The sequence below is a fragment of the Sorghum bicolor genome, chromosome 4 (genome assembly GCF_000003195.3).
Source record: "Sorghum bicolor cultivar BTx623 chromosome 4, Sorghum_bicolor_NCBIv3, whole genome shotgun sequence".
Taxonomy (NCBI): Eukaryota; Viridiplantae; Streptophyta; class Magnoliopsida; order Poales; family Poaceae; genus Sorghum; species Sorghum bicolor.
Window position 1 is genome coordinate 914,661 of NC_012873.2, and position 20,978 is coordinate 935,638.

The 20,978-nt window shown below is 44.4% G+C and overlaps 4 protein-coding genes across 7 annotated transcripts; 1 reads left to right on the plus strand and 3 right to left on the minus strand.

Annotated features, from left to right (window-relative positions):
* LOC8068217 (F-box/kelch-repeat protein SKIP4) lies at positions 2 to 4,772 on the minus strand. Of its 4 annotated transcripts, XM_021458443.1 has the most exons (4): positions 4,619 to 4,752; positions 3,392 to 3,499; positions 1,082 to 1,577; positions 2 to 876 (listed from the first exon to the last, which is right to left on the minus strand). In XM_021458443.1, exons 3-4 carry the CDS (start codon positions 1,522 to 1,524, stop codon positions 279 to 281), a joined length of 1,041 nt encoding a protein of 346 aa, XP_021314118.1. In that variant the 5' UTR covers positions 1,525 to 1,577; positions 3,392 to 3,499; positions 4,619 to 4,752; the 3' UTR covers positions 2 to 278. The 4 variants fall into 4 exon arrangements, with proteins under 4 accessions (XP_021314118.1, XP_002453173.1, XP_021314117.1 ...); XM_002453128.2 differs by lacking the exon at positions 3,392 to 3,499 and having other exon boundaries at positions 4,619 to 4,772; XM_021458442.1 differs by lacking the exon at positions 3,392 to 3,499 and having other exon boundaries at positions 4,524 to 4,750.
* Positions 4,953 to 8,245, plus strand: LOC8068218 (RNA-binding protein NOB1). Its single transcript, XM_021458440.1, has 5 exons — positions 4,953 to 5,402; positions 5,796 to 6,723; positions 6,830 to 6,998; positions 7,478 to 7,591; positions 7,852 to 8,245. The coding sequence occupies exons 1-5, from the start codon at positions 5,012 to 5,014 to the stop codon at positions 7,996 to 7,998; spliced, it is 1,749 nt and encodes a 582-aa protein (XP_021314115.1). The 5' UTR covers positions 4,953 to 5,011; the 3' UTR covers positions 7,999 to 8,245.
* LOC8085197 (transcription factor MYB8) lies at positions 8,381 to 10,152 on the minus strand. The gene is made up of 3 exons (XM_002453129.2): positions 9,864 to 10,152; positions 9,469 to 9,598; positions 8,381 to 9,281 (listed from the first exon to the last, which is right to left on the minus strand). Exons 1-3 carry the CDS (start codon positions 9,997 to 9,999, stop codon positions 8,648 to 8,650), a joined length of 900 nt encoding a protein of 299 aa, XP_002453174.1. The 5' UTR covers positions 10,000 to 10,152; the 3' UTR covers positions 8,381 to 8,647.
* LOC8068219 (WD repeat-containing protein RUP2) lies at positions 13,921 to 16,394 on the minus strand. The gene has a single exon (XM_021458325.1). The coding sequence runs from the start codon at positions 15,744 to 15,746 to the stop codon at positions 14,370 to 14,372; it is 1,377 nt and encodes a 458-aa protein (XP_021314000.1). The 5' UTR covers positions 15,747 to 16,394; the 3' UTR covers positions 13,921 to 14,369.

A 20,978-nucleotide genomic window follows, 5' to 3' on the forward strand; every position in this document is an offset into this window, starting at 1 on the left:
ATTCGCAGGGGGTTCCAATCCCATCAGCTATGTTCAGTTCAGATATCCATCAGGTAACAAAAAAAAGGTAAATATTTTTCTTACAGCCAGCAGTCGAGAAAGAGCACAAATGAGGAACCAAAACATGGCCTAACTAATTATTGGCTGTATGAACCCTTATTGAATTCACATCACAGTATATATGTGCATGAGTCATCCCCACTAGCCAAATGTTCGGCCAATGTGGATTGTCAGTTACAACATACACTCGGCATCAGCATCAAGCTCCGATGCCACCTTCAGATGGTGATCACCATGCACCTCTCCGGCGTCAAGTCTTCCTCCACCAATGGGCCTATAGAAGTGGTAACCAGGAACCCATCTACTCTTGCTGCTGTGTCCACGTCGACTGTGACTATACTCAGCCCTCTTCCAATCACATGAATCTTCCTGCCTATGGCCACGAGTGCGCAAGGGGGTCTTGTGACCTTGTCGGAGAGCCTACCAAGCATGGCCCATTCCTTGGTGTCCTTCTGCCACCTCATCAGCTTCGTGCCCATAGATTGCTCCAGCATGTACAGTGTTCCATCCACGACAACTGTCGGGCTGGAGCAGCAGAGAGCGATTTCGTTTTCCGTGCCTCTCCAGGTGCGGTCCAGCGGGTCGTATATGCCAGCAAAGTACATTCTGTTCCACGCTGCCCGGTGAATGGTCACCAGCTCCTCGTCCAGTGCGACAAATTTTACTATGTCAGGGGTGAGCATTGGGTTCTTGTGGGCACACCATGAGTCTGTGGCCGGGTCATAGATGTCCCATGAATTTGGTGACTTGTCTGTCAAACCATATCCACCAGTTACGTACAGTTTCTCATTAAGAGACGCGGATACAAAATAGCACCTGGAAGTGAAGCAACAAAACATAAGGAACTGGTCTCCAATTTGCAAAAGATGGTACATATGGTGTTGCTTAAGGAAAAACAAGATGGTTCTAGGGAAAACATGAGAAGCTATAAAAAGGCACAGATTAAGGGAATACACATGGCACAGTATTTATAATTATATATGTATGGCCTGAGGGTGAATAAAAGATGAGCATCATGTACCTTGCTGTGGGCATTGGAGCTGCTGCGCTCCAGCGATTTGAGGAGGCATCATAACAATATACTTCATCTGTAGCATCATGTACACAATTGCAACCACCCAGAAGAAATAGCCTTTTATCTATGGCTTCAATGGTAACACCTTTCCTCCCTGAGCATGGGGGTTCAATGATATGCATGATTCTAAAGCACCGACTTGAAGGGTCTGGAGCCAATACATAGCATTTGATGCCTGCCTCCCTACAGATTACGTAGATCCATGACTCGTCCAAGTTATTCCTCTTGCGGCACAAGTGCCATTCTTCACTGCATAACAGTGCTCTCCACCTCTTTGAGACATGCCTAAGAATATTATGATACCGCCTAGGAACTCTTGCCAAGCAAATGAGAGCAATCTCATCAGGAAGACCATGTATAAGAGGGGTATGACCAGGATCTAATTCCATGCCTCTATTGAACAGCTTTCCAAAATGCACTATTTTTGTGGTGATTGATCATCCTGACAGAAGATTAAGTGTGTTAAGAAATATGCAGTGCTAGCATAAAAGGGTAATTTGAAATGATATTCCAATAAGATGACTTCAGTATGAAAAGCCACCATCACATCATTGCAGTAAAACACAACTGAGAGAAAACCACTTCCTAATATAGTTGACAGCACAAGAACATAGAGCTGGGAGCAATTTCTCATCAATAAAAAAGTTCAGTTTAAGTAGTACAGCTCATGGATATATATTGTACAAAAATGCAAAGTGCAATAACCAACTACAATGGACAATTTCAGAGAAGTCATAAGATCAGAAAACATGAGTAAAAAGTGTGCAAGCGAACCCAAATAAAGATTCAACTTATATTATATATCAGGACTGCTAGGTGCCTAGGTATATGAAATAAACAAGAATCTTCTTAAGGATTAATATCTGAAATAAGGAGGCAATGGTAGCCAAACTCACATGGAAGCCAATTTTTTTTAAAGATAAATAACTGGATCGAACGTAAAGGAACATAAGAATGCTACAAATGGATAAATGAAACAAACATAGAAGAAAATGTGGCAACACAGCATTTTGCAGAAAGCAAACGGTGACTGCCTTCTTTATTACTTTCAAAAATTACATTAAGAATTATTTGTCAGATTGGATGTAATCATAAGGAAACTCACACAGGTACCATCCACGAGAAATCATCATAGCAAACTAAACATAGAAAATGACAACTGTGATTGTAAATAGAAAACAGCAATCCCGATCTTATGACATTGGGAAAGTTAAGCATGCATTTACAGGGTAAATCATCAGTTTGGTTCTTTGGTGATATGGCTGGATTTGCTCAGAAACCATATTCAGTCTTGGTATAATCAGAAGAGGTAGAATTCAAAGCTACCCACTTCAGATACCGTCCTAATAGTAGTCATCATGGCAAATATACAGCGCAAGCATGATCCAAAAAAGGACACAGAAGACAGCTATTCTAGGAAATCGAATAGGGCAATCCTCATGCCACAATAATGTTGTTATTAGGGAAGTGAAGAGTGTAGCTACATCAATCAGGTTGTTCAAAGAGGGCAAATCATTAGCTGAGTAACTGAGTTCTAAAGTGGTATGGCTGGATTTGCTCAGAAACCATATTCAGTTTTGGTATAATCAGAAGGGGTGCACTTAAAAGTCATCCCCTTAAGATACCGTCCTAATTGGAGTCATCATGGCAAAACGAGAACAAGCATGACCTAAAATAGAGCATAAAATAAGGAAAAAAAATTGGTACACATTTACATTAATCAGGTTGAACAAAAAGAGCGAAATGTATGGATTTGCTCAGAAACCATATCCAGTCTTGGTATAATCAGAAGAGTACACTTAAAAGCTACCCCCTTCAGATACCGTCCTAATAGTACTCATCATGGCAAATATACAGAACAAGCATGATCCAAGAAAGGACACAGAAGAAAACTGTCCTAGGAAATTGAATAGGGCAACCCCATGCCATAATAGTGTTGGCATTGGGAAAATGAAGAATGTAGCAACATCAATCAAGGTTGATAAAAAAGGTAACTGAGTTCTACAGTGGTATGGCTGGATTTGCTCAGAAACCATATTCAGTTTTGGTATAATCAGAAGGGGTGCACTTAAAAGTCATCCCTTAAGATACCGTCCTAATAGGAGTCATCATGGCAAAAAGAGAATACGCATGACCCAAAAGAGAAGACAAAATTGTGCTAGGAAATAGATAAGGCAATGCCAATTCTATAACAATGATGCCACTGGGAAAGCGGTGAATGTAATTATATCGATCAGGCTGATGAAAGAGGCAAACCATTGGTTGGGTTCTTCGACAGTACGGCTGGATGTGCTCAGAAACCATATTCAGTTTTGGTATAATCAGATGAGATGCAATGAAAACTCACCCCCTTCAGATACCGTCCTAATAGGAGTCATCATAGCAAACATCCATAGATAAGCATAGTTATCAAGGCAAACAATTGTTGCGAAAAATAGCTTATGTTCACACCTTCACAAAAACTAAAAAAGATGTAATCAGTTGCAAAACATTTAACCCAAGGAGCACAAACAAAAGGGAAGGAAAAGCTTTCACAACTGCACTGAACAATAACTATGATCCTAAGGGCTGGAATATTTAAGTTTGCTCAGATGTCCAGCCTCAATTTTGGATGTAATCATGCAAGGACCAGCCATTGGAGAGCCACCTTGCTCAGATACCTCCTTATACAAGCCATCACCATAAGCTAGAGATTGCATAAAACTGACACCTAAATAATAAAATCTGAAAGCTTGTTACGGTAGGGACTCGAACAAGGGACCAGGCAGGTACCAAAAGATACTTATGGTTGACATAAAAGAAAGTATAGGATAACATTTGATGTAGAGCTCAACTGGTACAGTGCTTCCTGTTCAATAGAGGACATCACCTTTTTGCTCAGAATCTCATTCAGATTAGATGTAATCAAAGAAGGGGCACCATTTTAAGAGCCTCCTTACTCAGATACCGTCCTTGTAGATGTCATCATAGCAAACAAGTGAACGAGGAAAGCATGAAACTCTATGACAGCACTTTCAACCAAACATCAGGCAGGCAAACAGGATAAACTACTAGGATTGATTGAAGATACTTGCTCAGACAATTTGTCTCCGAATCAGGTATAATCATGCGAGGATAATAGTTGCCTCGCTCAGATACCGTCCTTTGTAAGTCATCACAGCAATTTCCAGCGCAAGAACAAAACGCACAGTAAATCTACACTTAACTACCTCCTAAAATCAAGGCTTCCAGTGCAGTACGGTCACCACTCCATACACGAAATAAGTTCCTAAACGAATAAGCCTAACGTGACCAGACAATCGAGATCGAGGCAATGAACCAAAGAGAATATACACCATCCAACGACAAGGACACGACACAGTACCATAAAACAGGAATGAGGAATCACCCGCTGCGCCCAATCTGAAGCGAAGCAGAGAAGCAGGGGCGGGGGTAGATGAGACAGGTCTGGGCGGGTCGCCAGGGCCGCGGCACGAGCAATACCTCGATCTGGATTCTGGTTGCCGCGGGGCCGCGGATGGGGGGCAGCGCCGCCGCCGCCTGGGAGAGGATTAGGGTTCCGGCCGTTGGCGCAACAGAGAGCCGGGCCAGATGCGGAGCCCGGAGTGCTTTGCGAGGGCCGCTCTTCTTTATGCTTGCTGAGGAGGATGGTGATTATTCACTAATCGCCTTTCAAAAGTTATATTATTCTAATCCCGGTCCAATTATTGTTCTTCCCCTGCCTTGCATTGCAGAGATTATCGAATTAATCGGTAACTAGAGGTACCCAAACGCAAAACCGTCAACATATTTATCGCGCCCATCCCGCGGGAACACTAAACCGCAAAAGCGAAGGGGGCAAACAGAAAAGTGAGAGCCCCAAACCCTAGACCCCCCATGGAAGCGTGGCCGCCTCTCGCCCCCGCGGCGGCCGCCGCCGCCACCCCGACCGCGGCTGCCTCCGGCGAAGCGGCGGCCGCTCCCGCCGTTGCTGGGGCGTGGGGAGCAGTGGCAACGGCGCAGCGTAAGGCTGTGGTGAAGGAGTCGGCGGCGCAGGCGGTGAGCCGCATCGTGGCGAGCTGCGCCAACTCCAGCGGAGTGGCGGTCGCCGTGGTGGATGCCAACGCCGTCATCTCCGGCGGCTCCGCTCTCTCCACCTCCGCGGAGCGGCTTGTCACCGTGCCGGAGGTGCTCGAGGAGGTCAGGGACGCGGCTGCGCGGCGGCGGCTCGGGCTCCTCCCCGTCCCCGTCGAGACCGTTGAGCCTGCGCCGGAGTTCGTTAAGAAAGGTCGCTGCTCTAGTCGCTCGAATGCATCATGAATCTGAGTTAAATCTTTCTCGCACTAGTGCTCGTGGTCGTTAATCTGTAGTTTTTTTGTTTGAGAAAGTAGTATGCATTTTTATGTCGTTCCGTGTTATGGGTTGTCTTTTGGTTTCTAGGAGAAATCTGTCAAGTTTAGTGAATTAGTGCTAAGACTTCTTGATTGTATTACTAATTTATCATCCTACATTAATAGCTGCTAATGTTATTGCTGTTTGCTTTCTTACTTACTATGATGATCATAGTAAGAAAGTGTCAACAAGACATTGCATTTAAACATTAGTCTTTTACGACAAATATTCTTGGTCTGAGCACTGTGTATATATGTGAGACTTACTTTTGTATCCTTGTTGCTTGCAGTTACCAGGTTTGCCAGGGAGACAGGAGACATCCAAACACTTTCAGATGTTGATATCAAGATTATTGCTTTGGCTTACATGTTAGAAGCTGAGATCCATGGGACTAGCCATTTGCGGGAGCACCCTCCTCCTCTGCGTGAGGTGAATGTCAGAAAGCTATCCGAAGCTCCACTGCCTGGTTGGGGCTCAAATGTGCCTAACCTGAAAGAGTGGGAAGAGTTGGATCAGATGTCTGAAGCTGGTGGAGAGATCAATTCTCGAATACTTCCTCTGAAGGATATTGAGAATCAAGATATCCCAATGAGTGAGACCAACAGTGTCTGTGAAGCACAAGAGGATACAGAGCACCAGCCTTCAGAGAAGGATGCACCTGTTGCATGGGAGGAGGATGAGAACAATGTAGGTTGGATGCCTGCTGTTAGCCGCAGCACACACAGAAGATATTTGCGGAGGAAGGCAAGGCGTGATGCACTCAAGGAATCTGGAGAAAGTTTTGAGACAAGTTCTGTTGCTCCATCAGTCGATGATGATAAAGATCTCTCTGAAAATAGTGGATTGGAGCATGGTCTGACTTCAACAGATTCTATCCCTGAGAAAATCAGTGCAAGTTCTGATGGTCTTGAACATCAAGTAGAGGATGATACTGAAATTGCTGGAGGACATTTGCATTCTGACCAGCAAGCTTACGGTGATGATACTGATGTGTGCACCAAAGAATTGGATAACCTAGATATAAAGTGTGAGGATGAGGGAGGTGATGATGCACATTCCATAGATGATGAGAGCAGTGAGCAGAGTTGGACCCTGAGGTCCTTATCTGAATCAACTGTAGCATGTGTCACTAGTGATTATGCCATGCAAAATGTCATCCTGCAGATTGGCCTCCGTCTCATAGCACCAGGTGGCATGCAGATACGACAGATGCATAGGTATGTGAATTAACATCTTCAGACCTGTTTGGGTACAATAGTGCTCTCCATGCCAATGTTGTATTTTTGGCCCACTAACACATGTATTATTATGCTTCTGTGACAGGTGGGTTTTGAGGTGCCATGCTTGCTATAAGGTGACCCAAGAGGTTGGCAAAATATTTTGTCCGAAGTGTGGCAATGGTGGGACCTTACGGAAGGTTTCAGTAACTGTTGGTGAAAATGGGATCACTATGGCTTCACGGCGCCCACGTGTTACACTTCGAGGCACAAAAGTGAGTGTGTTTATACTGCTTGTCTTTCTAACAGTCTAGACATGTGTTCTGCAACTTCTCTGATCTTGCGTGGTTGTAGTGGAGGTTTACTTGATTGGTTGTTTTCTGTATTGCTCACACCCTTTTACATGTCTTCCTAGACTGTGTGGTCTATTTTCATGCTTGTGATGTTAATGACGTTCAGGAGCACAGTAGTGAGGAACAGTTTCCAAGAAAAAATGGCGAAGAATATTTGGATATTTGATCTGATATTGGCAGTCACATACCTGGCAATATGGTCTCTTCCTAGACTGTGCATTTCTTGTAGTGTGGTGTCTTTAGTAAGGACATTCATGTTTGTTTGGAGACAGCTTTAATTCCTTCATTGCAATTATTTTGTATCGGTCCACCTGAACCTTTTTACTGAGTCGATTACTTGATTCCTGACTCCTGAGAATGCTGGAGATGTTGTTTGTAATGGTTTACCTGTTTTCTTGCAGTTTTCCCTCCCAATGCCCCAAGGTGGAAGAGATGCCATAACTAAGAACCCCATTCTTCGTGAGGACCAACTTCCTCAGAAGGTTCTTCATCCTAAATCGAAGAAGTCCAGCAAGGTTAGTGCTCTAGCATTTCTTTTTTCTGCATATTGAAAAGTGTTATCAGAATAAGGTAATGAGGATACATGCACAACAAACTGTGGACTACTTCATGAACACAACAAAAAAAGTTTATGTTATCCTGTGGCATTATATTATATGTGGTCTATTGTCAAGTATGCATTCCCATGTTTGTCGTTGTTACAAGTTGTTCAATACCCGTTATGACTTGTGAGGACTTCGTTTAGGATCAAATCTGACTATGAGTTTCACTATAGGAGGATGATTTCTTGGGCGTCGACGACATATTTTCGCACAGTGGTGATAAGAAGGCACCATTGAAACCTCCAGTGAGGAAGGCACTCGCAATGTTTAGTGGGAAAAGAAATCCAAACGACAACCACTTTTCTCGCAAGAAGCACTAAGCTCTCATCTGTCTTCTTTTTATGCACGTGGCGCACCTATGGTACTTTAGTTTGTAATCTCAGCATGTAATGGTTGAAGCAGAGTAACTTATTCGTTGTTAGTGGCGGAGAGTCATCATTTTCATATACGAAGATATAAGCATGTAAGCTATGCAGTTTTGCAGCATCTATGTATGGTTTCCGTGCTACTGTTTCTCCAATGGATTTGAATTTCAAGTTTGAATATCCATATGTGTTTGGTGTGCAATCAAGCAGCAATGAACAGTAGTGATTTCCATTTAGCGTGTACATCTGTGTAATTAACGCTGACAATAGCTGAAGAGCACGAGGTGATTACACTGGGAATTTCTGTAAGTCAGAAGCATTCATAGATAAATCCACATTTACACCTTCACAAACGGATTGATACGCATTTTTATTATTAAATATTGTAGAAACAAACCAAAGAATTATGTCTAACCTAGGGTGTGTTCTCTACATCACAATTAATAATTTTCTTACAAAATACAAAAGAAGAAGAAGAAGAAGCAACAAATCCAACAAGTATACCGCTGCATTTCATGCTTACACTCATGCACGACACCAACACTGATCACATTCATTACACCTCCGACATCATCACCACCATCATCATCAGTTTAGAGCTCTTTTAGAAGAGCAGATCATCGTTCGTCGAGCTGAATCCACCGTAGATGTCTCCCATATTGAGCAGGTCAAAGTAGCCGCTCCCTGCAATGCCGGCGGTGGCGGCAGCGCTCTGGTGGTGATCCTGGTGCGTTGGCAGCGCGCCGGCGCCGTAGGTGCCGCTCATCTGGTCCCCGAAGGCGCCCCCGCCGTGCCCGTGCGACGGCGTCACGTTGCCGGAGCTCGCCGTGGAGGTGGGCCAGTGCGTGGACACCGAGTAGCTCTCCGGCGCCGCCGGCGCCCAGTCTGAGAACACGAAGCTCCTGGCCTGGTGGTCGAACGGCTGCTGGGCGAGAGGCGCCGCCGCCGGGGCCGACAGCGCGTGGCTTCCGCTGATGTTGCCGTCGTGGTCGTGCGACGTTGTGGTGCTGCCGCCGCCGCCGCCACCGCCGCTGCTGTTCTTGACGTGGTGGTGCTGGTGCATGGACATGGACGACAGCTCGGTGGTGCTCATGGAGGTGAGCTCTGGTGGGCTCTTGGGGCTGGAGTTGGACGACGCGCCCTGGGCCTGCATCACCCTCTTCTTCAGGTACGAGTTCCAGTAGTTCTTCACCTCGTTGTCTGTCCTTCCCGGCAGATGCATCGCAATCTGAGACCACCTGATGTATGTATGTATGTATGTACCAATTCATCAGCAAAACAACACGGTGCCAGATATTATAGCTGTTCTAACAGCTGAAGACTTTTGTTTTTCCCAAAAATTTAAACACATTTTCCTCTGAGATTGTCAAGGCCAGAAGCATATGAATTTGGAAAAACATTCATTGGGCTGGGAGAGAATTTTACTTGTTGCCCAGCTTGGCTTGGAGGTTGATGACGACGTCTTCCTCCTCCTGAGAGAACATTCCGCGCTTCAACCCGGGCCGCAAGTAGTTGATCCAACGCAGACGACAGCTCTTGCCATTTCTCTGGAGACCTTTGAGAAAGCAAGTCCATTCAATAGAAGAAGAAAATTAGTCAGAAACAACAATGGTAGAATTTGGAGCTGAAAACATGGTGGAAGCCAAATTCCGGCAATCTAATTTGATGGTCAAACTTCAGAGGCTAATTTGATTGCAGATGAGGCTAGGATTGAACATCACCAGCAGGTTTTTTCTGCATGCATGAGCTTGTCATGCAGCAGCAATGTGCATGGAGGGATAGGAGAGAAGAGGAGAGGAGAAAGGAGAACAGCAGCTCACCAGCCTTTGCAGGAACAGCACTCCAGCAGCCGAGGCCATGCTTGAGGATGTAGTCCCTGAGCCTCTGGTCCTCCTCAGGAGACCACAGCCCCTTCCGGTAGTTCATCTTGGGCTTCTCGCAGGACCGGCACCCCATTGTCGCCGCCGTCTTGTCTTTCTTCTTCTTCTTCTTCAGGCCTGTGCCTCCTCTTCGTCTGAAGATGATGAGCTGTTGCAGTAGTAGCAGTCCCTCGGCACCATGTGCCCCTTCTGATTTAAAGGGCTGTCACATTTTGCTTCTTGGTTTAGTTTAATTGAGAGGAATTGAGTAGGTGGCTGCGTGCACATGCTTGAGATTATGAGGGGGGAGCTTGGTCAGAGGATGTCACCTCTATCTCGCCATTACTTACACAAGGAAGATTCTCAGAGAGTTTCAGAGTAAACTTCGGTTTCCTTCTAATCATGATATGATTGCTTACTGGCACTGAGGATCATATACTGTTTTAATTTCGTTTAAGCAGCCACAATGCCGCTGTAATTGGTGGTGATATATATATATATATATATATATATATATATATATATATATATATATATATATATATATATATAATGGTTACTCCTATTGAAGTAATCTGAATTCAACTATTGTACACAAGTTCTAAAGAATGTAACTACAAGATTTAACGCTGTTGTTTCAGATGAGTGATTGATCAGGTAATAGCATAATGTTCAGTCCAGCCTTTTTTTTACTAAAGAACATTGTTATCCAATAATCAGGGCTATGAAGGTCAGACTGTCTCGACCAATGATGGGCGAGGGGCATTGACATGAGCTGTTCTTGCAATGAACGGACGGGCACTTGGATTGGCAATGACAGGGCCTGACTGACTAATCCATCCCTCTTCTGACGGCAATCATTGGGAGGAGGCATATGAGCTAGAGAAGGCAAAGGATGAATCGGAGAGACATGCATGGGCACAAGAAAAGACAGCCTAGCTGGGATCCAGAAGGATTTGTGTTAGTTGTTGCAAGGATCAAGACGGTGAAAGTAATGCACCTTTGGTATATGCATAAACAATGACCTCTGAAGCTGACAGGCTCATTAGTCATAGCACAAACCCCACAATGATGAGAGGAGCTTGGATGGATGCAATCACAGTGCTGCTTTCACCCACCGTCAGATCAATTGAGTTGGCAGAATGGCTTGTTAGAGCTCCTAATCAGGCCGTTCCATGTAGCTTCATATAGTAAACATCATAAACCATTCTTTTTCTGATCCTCTTAGCGGGACATGAACTCGGTTACTACACTGATAATACGATGCTCAGTTGCAGGATAACTAATGGTTCGAGTCTGACAGCTAAGGCATTATTAGACATAATGAATCCCTCATAACTTTGTCCTTTCCTGGCACTAGTTGTTTTCAGAATCTTAGTTCAGGTACTACTTTTATCTTCCCTTGTTCTTGCGTTCCGCACTTAGGAAAAAGAAAAGACCTTCTCTACAACGACAGATGAACCAAAGCTAAAACTGCGTCATGATGAAGCCTGATAGATCCCAGTTATGCGCTAGTTATATGCTGTGTGGGGTTTACATCAATATTTACAAATGAAGGTTTCCCATAGCCTGTTCTGTTGCAGGATGCCAGAAATTGTGAACATCTTATGAATGTTAGCAAAGTTAAATAAGAACAGATAACTCCAACTGGAAGCTTTCTTACTGCTCATTCAATAAAAAAATATATATAGTGAAGCAGATCACACTGGCGCCAGTAAACAAGTACTGACACAGTGCGCTTAACAAGTGTATCTATCTACCAAACAATTGCAACTTCTCTGAAAGACTGAAAACAAAATGAAGGTAACAACATGCACTCGAGTTTGCTCGCGAGGCACGAGAACCAAAAACAAAGAGGCATGACCTAATGCTTAGCTATAGTTTACCCCATATCTAGGAGAGTGACATATATATGAGCAGAATTCGCTATCCCCTTAGAAAGACAGAAACTAGAGGTAGCTAATGATATGACATGAAGGAGGAGGGGGGCTCCTATCATGCTTGATATCTCTGTCCTATTTTAATACGCAACCATGTCCTACAAGAGAGGACAATTCCATGTGATCTCAAGGGGCGTCTTAATCCCCTCTTTCTTCTCCGCCTGCCTCAGCATCAAACACGGCGATTCGCTTACGAGAAAAATCAAATTCAAAACAACTAGTATTTCTCAGCATTAGCCGACAGCTATAAAATAGTAGGGGCTATGCAAAACTATACTTGTTGGCAAATTGACTTGGCGCAGCTGCATGTGGACAAACACCTACTCGCCATACGAATTCGCATCTTCCACTAAAAAAACTAGGACCCACTGGTTAAACTATTTGCATTGCTCTGAATGGAGGCGGCGATGGAAAGGAATCTTTTGTCTGAAACTCTGAATGAGAGCACACCCTTAAGTCTGAACTGAACTCTCCACACCCCAGTTTAACAACTTCACCGGCAGAAAGACTTTTTGTCCTTGTCATATCCATGATCCGTCCATCTTAGAGCGTAATGTAAATATGCGAAAGGATGTGCTTAGAATCCTCGCCGACGGATTAAAAGAACGCGGAAACGATGGCGATATGCGAAATATGCTGCTGACTAAACAATGTGGCTGGGAACATGCACTGGGGCTCATCTGTCTGTACTTGCAATGATGGGGATGCAAGTCAATGCTTGCTTGCTTGAGAATTATAATCCACATAGAAGCCGGGGCAGGCGAGATTGGGGGCTTTGATAAGCAGGTCCAGCTCATACGAGGACATACACGCCGAATCATCAAGGATGCCCTCACTGCAAATTGTCAGTATGTCTTTGCAGGATTAAGTATAGGGGATGCTGAGAAAAGTATGTCATCTTGCTAAGCATGTACACTAAAATAATCTAATCAGTCTGAGTTGTGGCTTTTGAGTGGACATCTGTGCTCAAATACGAATCATGGTGGTTTTGTGCTTGCATGATGAATGAAGAACAAGGTGTGACATTTCTTGGTTGTGATCTTGTGCTCTTAAAATTATTATTTTTAAGTGTGTGCAAGCTTATCCTTGGATGCAAGGAGAAGAACACCCCTTAAGGGAGAAGAGGAGAAGAGGAAAAAATTTTCAAGCTAGTGTGTGCAAGCAAAGAAAAGCTTATCCAGATGTGTGCAAATGCATTATCCTTGGATGCCGACCAGTGCCCAGAGGCCAAAGTGGAAGAGATGAGGCCATCCATGTATGAGCAGACTTGTAAGTTCTGAAGACAGCAGTGTGCAATGCTGGTCATAGAAACCTAGTTGTTATATATGCTATATGTGTATATGCCAGCCTTTTGAGTCTATGTAATGCGAGAACAAAGGAAATAATGGCATAATAACTATTAACCACACGAGTTCTCAGGTTCTGCGTCAGCCATGACGAACGACTATATATTGCATCTTTTGGGATCAGTAGGAGATAACAGACGTAGTTCTCCAAGCCTGACGAGCTTGAGTACATGTACATCAAAGGAGCTAGCCATGGCAGACCAGAAACACAACAGTCACCTAGTGAGTACAAAGCAAGACAGGAGAGTCAGTTCAACAGTCACCTACTGCAAGTTCTGAACTTTTGATGCAGTTATACGTTGACCTCGCAGACTAATGCTTGTGCTGTACGCGTACACACCTAATACATTCTCCACTTTTGTGTTGGGAGACAGGCCCAGGCCCAGGGCTAACAATGCTTAGCACTCCTACATACAAAACCCAGATACCTGATGTAATGCAGTATTTGGGGAGGAAGAGGAGGAAATGGATTTGTGAGGTAGCAGTAGCAGGCCGACACAAACAACGAAGCTCTAATGAGGCCCATGAAATGAAGCACAACACAATCGTATCTTAAATAATAATAATAATAATAATAATAACAGAAGAGTTGCAGCAAAAGGCCTGGCTAGCAGGTTCTCTGAACTCTGAAGGAGAAAGTTTGTACTGCATTGTTGCAGCAGAAATGCAGTGTTTGCCTGTGCAATAAAAAAAACAGAGGACAGAATAGTACATCCAGTTTGTGCAGAGGCATTTGAGTTGTGAACTCGTTGTGTAAATAAAGAAATGATGGTGCCAGTCATCGTGGATTTCTTATTATTACATTGCTTAAAAAAATATATCAGTACATTGTCAGGGATGCATCATCATCACCAAGAAAGAAAAAAAAAAGAATCATCCTCAACATCATCAGTCACAGTCTCTCATCTTCTGTCCACCCTTTTTAATTTCTCCCCTCCCCTCACTTAATTTCAGTCTAAACATGTACTTTAATTGCCCTTTTTGTTGCTGTTGTTGTTGAACTCTTGTTTTCTTTATCTGAAAGAAAGAAAGAAAGAAAAGGAAATAAAAACAAACAATAAAATGGGAACAAGTAATAAAAAGCACGACAAGGAAGGGAGGAACGAAGGAAATGGGAAGATGCTTCTTCCTCCGCCTCAATGCCTTATCACAGTCAAAGGAGGAGGCCATATGCATGGCCATCATGCACGGACGACGTCGTCCCCCGCCGTCTCCCTCCGCCGTCGGCACGTGAACACCTTGAGCACGCCGTCGGATCCGCCGGCGACGAGCGCCCCTCCGTCGAGGTCGCCGTCGTTGTGGCTGCCCTGCCGCCACGCCACCGCGCTGACGAACCCACCAGCAGCAGCAGCAGCAGCAGCGTCAGTGGTGACTGGGCCGTGGGCCCCTCCGTGTCCGTGCGACGCGAAGAAGGGGTGCACCCAGATGGGCTTGGCCCACCTGAGGTCGTAGACGAAGACGTGGTTGGACTCGGAGCCGCTGGCCACCAGCCCCGCCCCGCGCCACACGCCCATCCCCACGAAGCTCCGCGCGCTCGCGTGGCCGCTGTACGACCGCACCTCCCGCGCTGCCGCTGCCGCTGCTCCGGCCTCCACCACCACCTCCGCCGCCGCCGACGCGCCGCCCGACCACTCCCACAGACGGTGGGTCCCGTCGGCCGCCGACGTCACCACCCGCCGCGCCGGACCCGGACCCGCCCACCGCACGTACGTCACCGCGCGGGCGTGGCCGTCCATCCTCGCCACGGCGCCGCGGCCCAGCGCGCGGACGTCGTACACGACGGCGCGGCGGTCCGCGGAGCCGACGGCCAGGTGGGGCGCACCGGAGGGGTCGAACTCCACGCACAGCACGGCGCCGCCGGCGCGCGCCGTGGCCCAGCCGCCTGAGGGCGCGCGAGGGTCCCACACGTGCGCCGTGCGGTCGTCCGACCCGGACGCCGCCATGGCCGACCCCGGGGCGTAGTCCAGCGACCACACGCGGCGGCCCGCGTGCTCGTCGCGCTCCCACGACGCCACGCCGCGCTCCACGTCGTACTCCGTCACCACGCCGTCGTAGTCGCCGCACCCCACCACGGACGACGACGCGTCCCCGCCGCCGCCCGGGCGCCACCGCACGCTGCTCAGCTTCGCCGGCACGCAGATGCAAGCCGCGGGGCCGGCTCGGGCGCCGGCGCTATCATCCAGCGGCAGCAGCATGGAGGCCACGTCGTACATCCGGATCTTCCGGGCGATGCCGCCGGTGGCAAGGAGGCGGCCGGTGGGGTCGAAGTCGACGCTGCCGATGGCGTCGGACGCACCGGGAAGGGCGGTGGTCGGCACGGTGGCCGCCAGCCGGAACTCCCATTCGCAGCGCGGCGGCGACAGCTCGGCGTCCTTGTCGTCGTGGGCTTGATGATCAGCTTCACAGCTACTGGGAGGAAACGGAGCAGCAATGGCGGAGGCTACCTCTTGGTCGTTGTGGTGGTGCAGAGTTTGGGATTCCTCTTCCGGCAGGCGGTGCTCTTGTGCGGCGGCGCTGCTGGACCTGGAAGAAGAGGCCGGAGAAGAGGGGTTGCTCATGGACTAGCTAGAGCTCATCATAGCCGCGTTGCGGGCATTGCAGAGGCTGCTGGAGCTGCACTAGTGCATGTGTACGTGTTTATCTACTAGCTAGCTAGCTTAGCTTAGCTCTGCTCTGCTGCTTCCTCTTCGTCATGGCTCATCTGTGCTTGTGCTAAATTAATCTGCTATACTGTCTAGTGTCTACTAGCTGGATCCTGCATGAGAAAGTTTGGATTTTTCTTGGTTTTGGTTTGGTGCCTCTTGTTTGTTTTGGGACTAGACAACCGTGCCTGATGCTAATCCTTATTGCTTTAATTAGTGCAGTGTACTAGCTAGGCTTGCTCGATCCCTACCCTAACGGCCGGGCCAAGCTTAGAGAGAGAGAGAGAGAGAGAGAGAGAGAGAGAGAGAGAGAGAGAGATGTGGTGGTGTGGGTAGCCACAACACAAGGGAGGAGGAGGATCCCAGAGGTTTTGAGAGGTTGGATGGTTTCTGTGGTTGGAGCTGTGGGTCATGTCGTGGCTGCAAATGCAAATAGTGGCAACAAAACCAAGTGGGGGAGGAATGAAGAGCTACAGCTAGCCTACCGTACGTAGCTGTTTAGTTATTAGTTAGTTAATTAGGTTAGCCAGCAGGCACAAGAGTTATTAAGAATATATAAGTGTGTTCCGATTAACCAGGGTCATTGATATACTCTTTTATATATTGGTTAGTACGAAGAAGTACTTGTCTCGTCTAAAGGTTAGACTATAGAAAAGTGGAGCTTTGCCGAGTGCTAAAAGTCGGGCACTTGGCAAAGAGCCTCTTTGCCGAGTGCCGCACTCAACAAAGCCAGACTCTCGGCAAAGAGCCTCATTGTCGAGTGCCAAACACTCGGCAAAGCTCGGTCGGACACTCGACAAAGCAAGGCACTCGGCAAAGGGTGACGGTGGTACACACCGTTAGTCTTTACTGAGTGCCAGAAGTTTGACACTCGGCACAGATGGTCTTTGCCGAGTGCCAAATTTGGCTCTTGGTAAAGTTTTTTTTGATTTTTTGCCTCCAAAATTTTTTCTACTAACTTTACACTTAATTTTGAAGTGTATGTTCAAATTTAGCACAATTCTTAATATATTTCCTATATACTCTTTTATCGGTTAGTACGAAGAAGTACTTGTCTCGTCTAAAGGTTATATTGGATCTAGCAAGAGTTTGTTCGGCAAAGATTTATTAGAGCATATGTTCATTTGGCTGAAAAATTATGACTAAAAGTACTGTACGTTGATTTATTGTGAGAGAAAAACACTACTAAATAGTTAGCAGAGATTCAACAGATAAGCTCAGGTGAAAAAGCTCTTAATTAGATTCTCGTAGAAACGTTTATACGAGAAACCGAATTGAATTGATACCCAAACACACCCTTATTCTTAATAAATGTTTAACAATGCATCCGATATATAGTTACTTATATAGAATCAATGCTTTCAATCGTCAGCTATACTGTTTAGTGAAGAGCTCTGCTCAGCCACTACAGTACTGCTATTTAGTACAACGATGTTGTTGCGATAGCTAATGTGTGAGCCGCGCTGTATCCTAGTATTTAAAACACTACAAAGAATAGATAGTCCACCTTTAATTGCTATATGTTTACAAAGAATTTTCACGCTAGTGCAGGACAAAAATAGAAATGCTACAACTCCAGTAATATTGTATATGGATACAAGACAAATTTTTGTATAATTAGCAAGAAACACGAAGTAATAAAAACAAAGAAAAAACCATACAAAATTTTAAAATGCTAGAGAATAGAGTTTCATCACTAATTTGAAACAATAAGAAACTGTGAGGGAGAAAACAGGCAATGTGCACATCACAAAGCAAGACCAAATGGTTCAAATAAAATCCCACAATTAATTTTTGTTGCAAAAAATAAATGTCAACATATATGTAGCTGCATATATTTTTTATTTCATGACAATGGAGTGGTCTACAAAAGATCTATCTATCATTGGCTAGGTATATGGTTTTTGTTTAATATGAAAAGGAGGAAGCAAACTTTTCAAAATAAAAGGAACGTGCGGTTGCACAGTGTTTTTTAAGCCGGTTGCACAGTGCTTTTATTCAAATTATTAATTTGTCTGGTCTCAAGAATTTGTCTGGTCTCAAAACCTCATGATCTAATTCTTGCATGCATGTGCCTGTAACTTCTAGCGGAATATAAAAACTAGTTTAATTTGTTTCATTTTTTTTTTCGAGCCAGAAAAGAAGAGATGCTATATAATTGGCAACTATATATCATGGACATTTTTTGGAGGGACTATTAATATACTCCCCTTTTCTTTAATGTGCACGAAGATCAAGAATAAAGTATGGCCTTGTTTAGTTCCAAAATATTTTGCAAAATGTGAATAGTACCAATTTCGTTTGTATTTGACAAATATTATCCAATCATGGACTAACTAGGCTCAAAAGATTCGTCTTGTCAATTTCGACCAAACTGTGTAATTAGTTTTTATTTTCGTCTATATTTAATATTTCATGCATACGTCTAAAGATTCGATGTGACGGAGAATCTGAAAAATTTTGCAAAATTTTTTGGAACTAAACAAGGCCTATGTTATATAGCTCAAAATTTAGCTTATTAATTACAAATCTCGAGTAAATTAATAGTATCTATTTCTATGTTCAAGATATCCACACGTAGTATAGTATATATATATATATATATATGGTTAGATTACTTTTGGATATGAGATCCGAATCCGTCCAAGTGTTTTGGCGGTGGCACACACACTATTGACAGGTACGTACGGCCAAGTGGACGTATGGACGACTAATCCTTTTCCGATTCGTACCAACCTTTACTTTCAGCTTGCTAGCTACGTAGCATACGTACCCCCTCCTTTTGCTTTTGTGAGCGACAGCAGTCAATTTGAGAATTTGGAGAGCTCATCGACCGTGGACTTTATTTGATGCTTGCTTAATAAATTGTTTAATGAATATTAGGTCTCATTTTATAGTTTTTTTTCAAATTGTTTCTCTCTAGAGACAGGAGACTCTCTACCAAACTGAAGTTTTTTTTGGATAAGAAAAATAGAAGAAATCATTGTAAGTTGTAAAGTTGGGGTCTCAGATATCAAAATTGAGAATTACTGGGGACTCAGATAATATCATCGTATAAGTTTCGGGATTGCTCCTGAATTTTTCATCTATATCTAGCATCAGTAAGCTAGAAGGCTTACTATTTCTCTCCAAATCGTAGTTCACTTTAGCCTTTAATCTGTTCGAAGTTAAATTCTCTGATTTTGACCAAGTTTTTACAAAAAATATATTAAATATTTATATTTATTTGAAACAAATAAACTAGTATCAAGACAGTCAATAATGAACCTAATGTGATACTATGCTGATGCATTTTCTATAAACCTGGTCTAAAGTTAGAAAAGTCAAAGCTAAGATATCGTTTGGCACAACTCCAGTTTACTAGTGACTGTTTTTTTAGCTCCATGAACAACTCTATCGGTACAGCTGAAGTTGTTTTGGCGAATAGTTTGGCAAATTAAACCATCTCTATACGTGGGAGCTCCTTAAAACATGTTCTCCATGAATCCTACATAGATTGAGCGAGTGGGAGCTGAAAGAAGCTATTATTTTCAGTTGCATGGATCAGAGATCTCGACGACCAGTGGCGGATCTAGGGGTATTCCCCGCTATTCCCGGGAATAGCCAACTATTTTGGTACACTTCTATGTAAATATGTGTATACACTTATATATATAAATGTATAATGCTATAATATATAGTATTTTGCACATTTGAGCTCAAAACATGTAAAAAAACTAGCATTTCAATTAGAAGTCTATATTCTAGAAAGCAAATATTAGTTTAAAGTTGCTAACTTGCAGTATAATTGACTATATTTTCAACCTATAAATTAACTTTGTGAAAGTAGGAATACCCAAGTTTAAAATTCTGGCTCCGCCACTGTCGACGACGTCGATTATTATATATTTCATGTTAATTAACTGGTATAAGTAATACGTTTCATGTTCCGGCAAGCTAGCTAGTGTACGTAGTGCGTGAAGACGGTGAGTCACGGGTGCCGTACAGTACAGTGAATATATATAGTTGAGTACACGCGTCAATCTCAGGACCGCCATCGGCCGTACTTGTGGGTACTTAGCTTGAAATAAAGAGAGATTGATTGTGTTAATAGAGACAGACAATACTCCTGCTAGTATCGTAGCTCGAGAAGGTCGAGAGCGAGCAAGATTTATACTCTGATAAGACTGCAAATGAAACCAAACTCGTATATTTATTATATTTATATATATCAGTATAGTGGATGGATGGATGAAGCGACACTGATGAATCATCATCAGAGACAGACAGACAGACAGACAGAGAGGGAGAGAGAGCTGGTGGTGGTGGCTCGGTTACGTGTGCTCACGTACGCCTCTCATGCATGGCATTGGCATACCGGATCTCGATGTGGATGTGGATGGGATCCCCTCCGCACACAGACTCTGTGGCCTAGCTTAGCTTAGCTCCATGCATGCATGTCATTGTCCTCCGTCCTCCACCGAATAACAATACAATGGAATGGAAGGTCCGTCCATCAATATATGATGGCGCCGCGGCCGCGCTATCTCGTCGGAATAAATAAAGCACCCGACGACGTACGGTCCCCCTTCTGCTTTTCCTTTATTAATTACTGTATTAGTATATATTTAAGGAATATGATATTTCTCTCTTTTATTTATTTTCATTTCATTCCAAAACTCGTGCTGATTTGGACACGCGCCACAAAATGGACCACACGAACTGATAGCGCGGTCGATCTTCATTCCAATAAAATTGGACTGAACTATATGAGAATACAAATGAAGTCTTTTGAGTCGAAGGGAGTAGGAATTAACATTTAAGTATTTTGATGGTGGTTGATTCCATTCCATTTATTATAATATATATTAAACACACACATGGATCAGTAGCATAAAACATCGTGCCACACTGCCACTGCAACACTTTCTCGATCCATACCTGAATTAGTTGTCGTTTAGAAGATGATTATACTTAAAGAGTAATTAATTAGTGATATTTTTTCTTTGCCCTTATTAAATACTGTTGCGGATGTCACCTTTACAATAATTTTGTATAGCTTGAGTAGCTAGTCCTCCGCGGCTCAAGGCTAGAGGTCGACGGTTTGAGTCCCTGTAGACGCAATTTTTTTTATGGCCGTAAGGCCACGATCGTGTGCTGTGGGCAGCG

What these genes read in the sequence shown, in the direction of transcription:
- LOC8068219 (XM_021458325.1), bottom strand. Translation starts at nt 15,746, where the DNA reads ATGAGCAACCCCTCTTCTCCGGCCTCTTCTTCCAGGTCCAGCAGCGCC.
- LOC8068217 (XM_002453128.2), bottom strand. Translation starts at nt 1,524, where the DNA reads ATGGAATTAGATCCTGGTCATACCCCTCTTATACATGGTCTTCCTGAT. An exon ending in GCTCCAATGCCCACAGCAAG is followed by an intron (nt 877 to 1,081) that starts GTACATGATGCT and finishes CTTCACTTCCAG; the next exon opens with GTGCTATTTTGTATCCGCGT.
- LOC8068218 (XM_021458440.1), top strand. Translation starts at nt 5,012, where the DNA reads ATGGAAGCGTGGCCGCCTCTCGCCCCCGCGGCGGCCGCCGCCGCCACC. An exon ending in CAGATACGACAGATGCATAG is followed by an intron (nt 6,724 to 6,829) that starts GTATGTGAATTA and finishes CTTCTGTGACAG; the next exon opens with GTGGGTTTTGAGGTGCCATG. An exon ending in TTACACTTCGAGGCACAAAA is followed by an intron (nt 6,999 to 7,477) that starts GTGAGTGTGTTT and finishes GTTTTCTTGCAG; the next exon opens with TTTTCCCTCCCAATGCCCCA.
- LOC8085197 (XM_002453129.2), bottom strand. Translation starts at nt 9,999, where the DNA reads ATGGGGTGCCGGTCCTGCGAGAAGCCCAAGATGAACTACCGGAAGGGG. An exon ending in TGCTGTTCCTGCAAAGGCTG is followed by an intron (nt 9,599 to 9,863) that starts GTGAGCTGCTGT and finishes GCTTTCTCAAAG; the next exon opens with GTCTCCAGAGAAATGGCAAG. An exon ending in CAAGCCAAGCTGGGCAACAA is followed by an intron (nt 9,282 to 9,468) that starts GTAAAATTCTCT and finishes TACATACATCAG; the next exon opens with GTGGTCTCAGATTGCGATGC.